Here is a 10,558-nt window from a genome sequence, read left to right on the forward strand (position 1 = left end):
TATCTTAATCATATCATTGGTTATTGTGGCATGCATGTAGAAAGGAAGAACTTACAATGCTTATGGAAGTGAATCTGGGGAATCGTAGATGACCCAGAATGTTGTGCAAGAGAAATGTTGCAAGAAAGATATAATACATATCTTCATCTGCAACATTGACAAAGCATTAGTCGGAAGCATGCTATTTGTGGTGCACCATGGTGTATCTGAATTCACCCCAGGGGACCAGTACGAATTGGGCAGCAAATAGGAATAACCTTAATGATTGCCTTTAGTTCTTCCACTTACTCTATTGTGCAAAGACTCCATTTATATGAAGCTGACCCATCAAAGGCTATATCACATTCTCTGTCTTTGATGATGCAAGCTTTGTTTAGAAACCTACAATAGTAAGTATCACCTAAAGTCAATAACTTTCAGTTCATCGAACTCAAGATCATTAGGGAAGCGCATGATTTTACTTTCAATAATAGGCTATCCTGAAACTGCTCTTTCCTTAAAAGCAACCTACTAAAGACAATCCAGCTATTCGGTATTGCCTATCATCCATTAACTAGAAGATCTTCATGTCCTCACATAACACTAAATATATTTTTATATCAGCAGCTATATCAGCAAAGCTCCCAAACAAATGTTCATGTCAAGTTATATCAGCATGTAACTAGGATAAGATATTCTTCTTAAGTTGTTACAACTAAACCCCAGAAACCTCAATAATCTACTTATAAAATGTTAAACCCTCAATCATACTCAAAATGCATATTTATATATAATCTTCGGTCAGCACTTTTGCAAAAAAAAAAAAAAACAATATTTAAGTCACAGAGTGCATTACATTTGAATACTTATTATAACCAATAAATTAAGTTAACACCATTCTCAATATTTATAATTTGGATTAGAACTTACATTCAAGATATAAATCAATGGCACGGGTCAAATGGTTAACCCCAGGTACTCCTTCGAGAAGAGAAACAATGGGAGTAAATGTCATGTTAATGATATCTGGTGCCAGTTTTACAGTCTCCACCCATTTAGAGTGATTTTGCTCAAGATCGTTCCCACATTTCCTCCTAAAAATGATAGTGACATCCGGCAGCAAGAAATCAATGACTAAAAAGTTGTCAATGAGATAGAGAGTGCAATAGGAAGAAAAAAACAAATGATGCAACAAATATGCTAGTACCTAATTTGTATAAAGAGGAAATTCAATACATAATTACAGGTAGAAAAAATACCGTGTGGTTGGTGAGTAATAACGGGAAAAAAGTATTTCTTATACAAATCTTCTCCTTGAATTTTAAAGGACCAGGACCAGATATATTCTTTCCATCATGAAACCTATCATCTCCAATGTCCTTTACATAATTCTCAATGTCTTATGTAGACAAACTAGATGATTGGTGCTTCCTGACTTTTATGACATCCCTCCCACCAATTGTTGTTGATGTAACAATATGGGTACCATAATTCTCAATAAAACTAAGAAGAAAGGAAAGAAATCTTGTATTAGTACTTGTCCCTGTACATCAAAATCTAACATAAAAATATACAAGTCATATCAAATTACAAAAATGGCTTGTACAGTCTTTATTGTTATTGTACCACAAATAGGTAAACTTCTATGTCGACTACATAAAATATTAGGAGGCAACGACAAATGCATTTAACAGTTGAAATGGTAATCACAACTTCAGCAATGCATTAGAATTAGTTTCCAAAAAAAGTTTAAAAATTACTAAAGTTGGAAAGAAAATCTAATCAAAACTGAGTCTAAAAGGCCAGGACTAGAAAGAGCTAACCAAGATAACAACATTATGATTGAAGTGTGACTTCTCTGATATCTTTAAAGAAGTTATGGATCTTTCTTTAGCCTTGTGGAAGTTATTAACAAAAGGATTTATTATCTTTTTATCAACTACAGAGTTTACATATATGTCAGACATTATGATTGAAGTCAAACTCAAACATTTACAATATAGAACAACATGTGGCATTTATTCAATTCAAAACATTGATAACTAAATTGATATACTTAATAAAATAAACATAACAGATAGAAATGCAGATGGAGCACAATGTAATAAGGACAAAGCTTTGATTTGGAAAGCAAATGGAAAAGAAATACATTTTAGATTATCATATATCACTCAAAATACAAAGCGAGACATAGCAAATTACATAACATAAACTAATGCTTTTCCAAAGCGAGACAATTATAATACATAAGGTTATAAAGGAGAAATAGAATACCATTTCTTCTCCCACAGAGATCTCCAACTTCAACAACTTTGCGACCATTCGGGTTTAACATTGGAACCACCTGAAAATAAATGAGTGTCAGATTATATAGATACTACATCTCTCCTTTTACACGAATATAATTAAATTCCCATATGAATCTCTCTCATAAACTAGCTTCAAGATATGAATAAAGATATTGTAAATTTCCTAAAAAAACCACTGTCAAAAGTTTTTCTTGCATTTGTTTCAACTTCATAAAAAAGAATATAAGATATGATTAAAATCAAAAAGTACTTTGAATAACTTCTTATAAAAAGTACTTTTTAATACTTCATAAAGTGTTCAGAAGCTTTACTAGCATACTGATAATCAAAGTCGAGTTCCAAATGGAATGATGGATTTCACAATTACCGTCCGAATACTTACGGTGGAAATTTCAACTAACCTTTCTGACAAGCTTGTCAAGTACACTGTTTAAGGAAGCTTGGTCCATGCTGGGTAGAAGTTTTTTTTCACTTAAGATTGAGAAAATCCTTAAAGCAAGTTCTGTGGTAATCAACTCCCTTCCATGCTGCCCAAAACTCTGGAAGACAAGGAATCATCTGTCAAAAACACCAGAATAACCAATTTGAGATAACTATCCGCTACATGCCAAATTATAGTTTTCTCCCATGTGAACTTCCAGTCATAATTACAAAGCAAATTTTTCACTATCATATATCTAGGGCTGGGCAAAAATAATTGCACTGTACTGAACTACCACAAACTGCACTGAACTAAAAAACAGTTCGTATGAACTGCACTGAACTGAAAAACAGTTCAGACGAACTGAACTGAACTGTTTTTTCTGAAAAATAAACTGGACTGAACTGCACTGTACTGAACTGCACTGCACTATAATATGAACTGTACTGAACTGTTATAAACTGAACTGTTTTATGAACTGCACTATATCAGAACTGAACTGCACTATTTTTTAACTGAACTGCACTATTTTTTAACTGAACTGCACAATTTTTTACTGAACTGCACTATTCCTGAATTGAACTGCACTAATTTTTAACTTAACTACACTATTTTTGAACCGTTTTTGAATCGAATTGCACTGATTTTGAATAAACTTCACTATTTTTGAACCGAATTGTACTATTTTTGAACCGAATTGCATTGATTTTAAACTGAATTGCATTATTTTTGAACTGAATTGCACTGTTTTTGAACTGAATTACATTATTTTGAACCGAATTGCACTAATTATATATGATTGTAATACGCAATAATAATATAAAGTTTATAATTTGAAAGTGCTTAGGAAATAATACTTGAAATAAGCCTCATACTTCAATACACCAAAATCAAAATATTTATACATCTTAATACATAGGTTCTCTAGTAGGTTCTCCCATAAACAACATCAAAATGTTAATACATCTTAATACATTTTCAATCATCTAAATTAATTGCACTTGAAGGTCCCACTTCGTCTTGAGAAGTTATATCTACACAAAAAAAATATATATATTTTAGGCTTTCATATAAAGTATCAACTAAAAAGTATATAAAGTTTTGATATAAACTCACCTTGCTCAAATTCATCAAGCTCTTTAGGATCCTCATTGAAAAGTATAGAGAAAGGTGTTCCTCTTAACCAATCTTGTGTGCAAACAAGTACTTCCACTATTTTAGGCGTTAGGCAACTACGATAAGGATTAACCACCCTTCCTCCTGTACTGAATGCACACTCTGATGCTACGGTAGAGATGGGAATGGCTAACACCTCTCGAGCCATGTTTGCAAGGATAGGAAATCTAGTTGAGTTGACCTTCCACCAATGTAAAACATCAAGCTCAACTGACTTTGTATAAGGTTCAGGATCCTCTCTCAAATATTTATCAAGCTCTGATATATAATCAAATCTACGTCCTGTAGCTCTTAGGTAGAAGCTCATGCCATGAGGATCATCATCTTCATCATCTAGTTGGGATTCTTGTTGGCTACTTTGAGAACCCTCCTCAACCCCTTGATATTGATCATAAAGTGTTTTTAAAGATGACAATAATTTTGATTTCAATCCACTGGCCATGCTAGGTTCAAATATATAGTCAATGAAGTAATTAACAAAATCCAACTTACTCCTTGGGTCAAGCACAACAGCAATCAATAATAAGATATTAATTCCATTGGGATTTCCCCAATATTTGTCATACTTACCCTTCATCCTCATTGCCATCAATCTTATGCTCACATCAGTACTCTCAGAATATTGTCGAATCTTTTTACCAATTCCAAACACTTCCTTCATATACATATGACTAGTGACATAAGAAGAACCAGAAATCCGCATGGTAGAGTCATAAAACATCTTTAAGAATGGTAGAACAGACCTCGCATATTCCCAATCCTCTTCTAGTGGCACACCACTACTTTTGGCCATTTCAGCACCAAATTTCTTATCTTGCATATCTAGCAAGACAAAGGCATCTTTGTACTTCAAGCTTGCCTCTAACATTAGATAAGTTGAATTCCATCTGGTTTCAACATCAAGGCAGACAAGACCTCTATAAGAAATTCCCTCTTGTTCAACACAGGCCTTGAATCTAGCAAATCGAGCTGGAGAAGATTTGACATATTTAACTGCACTTCGAATTTTTGAAATTGAATCTTTTATCTCTTTTAACCCATCCTTCACAATCAAACTTAATATATGTGCGCAACAACGCATATGAACATATTCTCCCTTTAAGACAAGACAATTCCATGATAACATCCTTCTTTTGAGGTATTGGACCCCAACATCATTTGCTGTAGCATTATCCACAGTGACACTAAGGACTCACTTCAACTCCCAGTTATTCAAACAAGCCTCAACATGTTTAGCAATGAGCTCCCCTGAATGACCTGTTGTTTGAGAAAAATTCAAAATTTTCTTATGAAGCTTCCAATCTTCATCAATAAAGTGAGCTGTTAAACTCATGTAGTTTAGGTTTTGGATTGAAGTCCATGTGTCTGTAGTTAAGCAAACCCTCCCACACTGCTTTGATAGAAAAATTTTTAACTTTGCTTTTTCCTCTTCATAGAGTTCCCACATTTCACGCCTCAATGTAGTGCGGGATGGGACCTCAAACCGTGGTTGCAAGGATCGTACAAAGTCACGGAAGTCTTCATCTTCCACAAATCGAAAAGGAAGCTCGGACTTCACAAACATCTTCACCAACTTCATTCGAGATGCATTTTGGTCAAACTTAGAAATTGTTGGTGAAGGGCCAACACTAGCCCCTTCTGTAGTTGATGATGACATTTTTTTCCTTTTGAATGCTTCTCTATTTGGATTTTCCTTGCATCTTATCAAATGATTCCTCATCCCACTTGTTCCAGCCAAATATTTAATCAAATCACCACAGTAATTGCACTTAGCCTTCTTCTCAGAATAAGGGTCTTGTTTGGTAAAATGCTCCCACACATCTGATCGACCTTTACTATGCTCAGTTGATGATGTAGCCATAAAAGGAGGTAAAGGATCAATCCCAGAAGTAGCTGGTGTGAGAGTTTCGACAGTTTCTGGCAATGTAAAATCCATCTGATCCAAGATTGCAGCTTATAAACTTGATTGTTTTGTTCTCCAACCTGAATTCATCTTCTCCAACCTGATTACATATTTATATCAGTAAAAAAAAAATGTTCCAAGAGACCATTGGCTACTTTTCATGTTAAATTTCATAACAACTCCTATTGTTTACTACAGTAACAACTGGTTTGCTCTTAACACTAACTTCTGCAAGTTTTGAAACTTTCCAAAAGTTGATGGAATAATCCCACTGAAGCGATTATATCCCATCACCAATTGAGTCAAGCCAATCAGATTTCCCATTGTTGTAGGAATATCTCCTGATATCTGATTTTCTCCAACATACAACTGGTTGAGTTGGGTGGAGCAATTGACCTCCAAAATTATTGTCAGATATATCCAACTTTTGCAAACTACTACAATTTTTCAATGATTTAAGAAACTTCAAATCATTAGTTGAATTGTCACCTAGATTGTTTTGAGACAAACCTAAATAAAAAAGATGTTGTAGCTTTTCCAAATCTGGAACTTGTCCTGTGAATTGATTTGCACCTATCTCTAGTAGTGAAAGGGTAGATGCATTTGAAATGGAAGGTGGGATTGTACCTGAGACTTGATTTAGAGCGATGTAAAATTGTTGGAGATTGGGGAGAGTGTGGAACATGTTGGATGGAAGAGATCCAGTAAACTGATTTGCTATAGCTGAGATCACAGTCAGAGATGAGATGTTGTATAAGCAAGAAGGAAATGTACCAATGAAATTCCAGGATAGCAGAACTCCATAAGGATCACTTGATATGGATTCTTTGAATTTAAGTAGTGCCAAATGATCAGTATGGTTGCCTGATGCAGAGACAAACATGTTTGTGCTAAGCCATAGCTTCAATGCAAAGACAGAAATCAAGTGGACAAATATATAACAGAATGCATGAATGATGAGAAAAAAATGCTTCATTTTGGTGAGGAATCAGAGGTTGCTAAATGGTTATACATCTACTCATTTCATTGATATATAGCTTTATAGAATTTATGATTTAATGTGATCAATGAAGAAGCGCAAGTTGTTTGATCATGTCAATAATTGGCAATTAACTATCAAAAAGAAAGCTGCAAGTGTTCAACATGGGACCTAGTTTATCATGGTATATGGACCATGTTTAATGAACTAGTTTTTATACCCGTGACATTTTAAAATGTATTTTTTTTTATTATAAATATAAGATTTCAATAAATGACAAAATAAGAATACTAAAAATTAGAATTTTAAGATTTTAATTATATTTAATATCATTTCATTTAAACACTATTCAATAACCTTCTTTCAAGTATTTAGAAGTACAGAAATTCTTTTATCTACTTTCAATTTTGGTATTTTTTGTTAGATTTTGATCAGGAATTTACATTTGAGGTGCATGTAAACTATGAAGAAAAATGACGTTGGTTACAAGCTAAATAAAAAAAAGAACTTATATATCACAAAGAAAAACAAAGATGATTGAGAACCTTCAGAGAAATTTCAAAACAACTTGACATGTTTTTGACCTTAGCTAATTCTATTTTTGGCTCAATAGGATTATATTGAAACTTTTCCCTGCAGTGGCCTTTATGGCCAAATCCATCCAAACAGTACTCTTTTCCATCTTTCTCATCTCCGATCACTTAACCTTGCTTTCAACTATTTCTATCCATCTCATTTTTCATTTCACTTTGGTGCCTTTGCCAGCCTCACCTACCTAAACTTATCTACTTCTTCCTTCCAAGGTCAAATTCCTTCACAAATCTCACACCTTTCCAAATTAGCCACCCTCGATCTTTCCTTTAACTTTGATTTAACGTGGAAAGAAGACAGTTGGAAGAGACTACTCCAAAATGCAACACATCTAACAGAGCTTGTTTTGGATTATACAGACATGTCTTCAATTTCAACAAAGACTCTCAATTTGTCTTCCTCTTTAGTTACTCTTAGTCTTCCAGGGACTCAGCTAAGAGAAAACTTGACAGACGGTATCTTTTGTTTACCAAATCTTCAACACCTCGATCTTTCATATAATTTGTACCTTAGAAGCCATCTTCCAAAAGTTAGTTGTAGCACTACTTCTCTTAATATCTTAGATCTTTCACTTTCTCAGTTCCAAGGCTCAATCCATCCATCCTTCTCTAACCTCTCACATCTTACTTCATTGGACCTCTCATGTAACTCTCTTGTCGATTCAATCCCATCCTCACTCCTAACCCTTCCACGTCTCTCTTTTCTCAATCTCCTTAGTAATAGTCTTAGTGGTGAAATCCCAAATGTCTTTCCACAGGCAAACAAATTTAAAGAATTGCATTTCAATGGTAACAACTTAGGAGGTGAGCTGCCATCAACACTTTCAAATCTTCAACATCTCACTCTCTTGGATCTTTCAGTTAATAAATTCAGTGGTCAGATCCCAGACGTGTTTGTCGGGCTAACCAAATTGAATGTTCTCTATCTGTCATATAACAATTTTGAAGGAAAAATCCCATCTTCATTGTTTGGCTTAACTCAACTTTCGGAACTGAAATTTTCTTATAATAAGTTACAAGGCCCTTTGCCCGACAAAATATCAGGATTTTCTAGTCTAGTTAGCTTATCATTTGATAACAACTTGATGAATGGGTCAATTCCTTCATGGTGTTTATCCTTGCCATCTTTGGAGTATTTGTTTCTATGGAAAAATGAATTCACAGGGCTCGTCTATGCAAACATATCAAATTCCTTGATGTATCTAGATTTCTCCTACAACAAGTTACAAGGTAATATACCAGAAATAATTTTCAACCTTGTAAATCTTACTAAATTAGATCTATCATCCAACAACTTAAGTGGATATATTCACTTTTCACTTTTCTCTAAGCTTCCAAATTTGGAATATCTTCTCCTTTCCCAGAATGATCTGTTATCCCTAAATTTTGAATCTAATGTCAACTACACTTTTTCCTCGTTACTGATGTTGGACTTATCTTCTACAAGTTTAGTTGAATTTCCAAAATTAGCAGGAAAAGTACCACTGAAACTGGGTGAGGAATGGTATCACTGAAACTGTTGTTACTAACATCCAGAGTTAGCAGATTGGGAAAAGATGAGAAATTGAGTGTGAAGAGTACCTTTTATGCCATGATTTCTTTCTCAACTGGGTTTCAAGTTATTGACGAACAAATCCCTAACAGCAGGTTCATCCCAAAAGATTAGAATGATCGAATTGGAGAAAAAAGAAGAAGCGAAATGAAAACCTAAAGATATAAAGAGATCACCTTCGACGGCAACAATCTTCAACGGCGACGAAACCTTCGACGGCGGCGAAACCTTCGACGGCGGCGAAATCTTCGACGGCGGTACAACCTTCGACGGCGGCGAGCGACGGAGACAGTATCTGTTTTGGTCGTGGTTGAATCTCGGTGGAGAAAAAAGAAGAAGTGTGTGTGGACTGATCTGGATCGAAGAGAAAGTAAAAATCACAGTTCAGTGCACTGGATGTGAACAGTTAACTGTTTGCAGTACAGTTTTTCTAACTTTAACTACAAAACAGTACAGTTTAATTTTACTGTTAATAATTCAGTTATTTTTGGTTTAAAACAGTACAATTAACCTAAGTACAGTACAATTCAGTTATTTTTGCCCAGCCCTACATATATCACTCAAAATACAAAGCAAATTCATGACCAAGAAAACAGTAAAGCGAAAACCTAGAACCAAAAACCATTCCAAAACCCATGGGCTTTCGCACTCCCTTTCAGACAGGATTGACTAACGTTGTTAGTCAATGTGTCACGTGTCAGTATGTGGTTTTTTTAATTTTTTTTAAAATTTTATTTAAATTTTTTTAATTTTTTTTAATATTTTGAAAAAAAATGCCACGTGTCAAGTCATATGTGTGACACGTGGCATTGTCAGTGTCACGTGGCATTGCGTATCAGTATCACTATCAGATGTCATTGTGTTGATTTCAATTTAGTCTCCATATATGTTTTTTTGTTTCAATTTAGTACCTACTTATGTGTATCTGATTCAATTTTGACCTAATATTTTTTAATAATTAAAATTCATTTTTTATAAAATTAAAAGTAATTAAGTATAAAAGTTTTACAAAAATTAAGTATTTGATATTTATATTAAAATTTATTGGTAAAAGTCATTTTATTAAGTCATTTTTAATAAAAAAAATTAGTATAACATTCATACCAATAGAAATTTTGGTTTAAAAATAGTAAGAGACAATATTGTTCTATTTTGGAAAAAAAATAAAAATTAACAAAACATGAGTACTTAATAAAAAAGTAATTAATAAAGTAATATGTTAAAAAGTCGTTTTTAATAAAAAATATTAATATAACATTTATACAAATAATAAATTTGGTCTGAAATTGAGAGGAACAATATAAATATTAGTACTTAATTTTGTAAAAATATTTATACTTAATTATTTTTAATCTTATAAAAAATGGATTACAAAAATATTTTAATTATTAAAAAAAATTGGGACAAAATTGAATCAGATACACATACTTAGGTACTAAATTGATAGTATCACTGACACGTGGTATTGCAATGTCACGTGGCACTGACAATGCCACGTGTCACATAGGACTTGACACGTGACATTTTTATTTTTTTTTTCAAAAAAACAAAAAAAAATAAAAAAAATAAAAAAAGTAAAAAAAACCACAGACTGACACGTGGCACGTTGACTAACGGCGTTAGTCAATTCTATCTAAAAGGGACCTAAT

At 33.4% G+C, this 10,558-nt stretch overlaps 1 protein-coding gene across 1 annotated transcript; it reads left to right on the forward strand.

The window, feature by feature from the left end:
• Nucleotides 1–6,855: 6,855 nt before the first annotated feature.
• On the forward strand, nucleotides 6,856–9,453 carry LOC114180813 (uncharacterized). Its single transcript, XM_085666676.1, has 2 exons — nucleotides 6,856–6,924; nucleotides 7,381–9,453. The coding sequence occupies exons 1-2, from the start codon at nucleotides 6,856–6,858 to the stop codon at nucleotides 8,869–8,871; spliced, it is 1,560 nt and encodes a 519-aa protein (XP_085522802.1). The 3' UTR covers nucleotides 8,872–9,453.
• The last annotated feature ends 1,105 nt before the right edge of the window (nucleotides 9,454–10,558 follow it).

Source organism: Vigna unguiculata, chromosome 9 (genome assembly GCF_037176805.1).
Source record: "Vigna unguiculata cultivar grain cowpea cultivar isolate G323 ecotype 2 chromosome 9, ASM3717680v1, whole genome shotgun sequence".
In the NCBI taxonomy this organism is placed as follows: domain Eukaryota; kingdom Viridiplantae; phylum Streptophyta; class Magnoliopsida; order Fabales; family Fabaceae; genus Vigna; species Vigna unguiculata.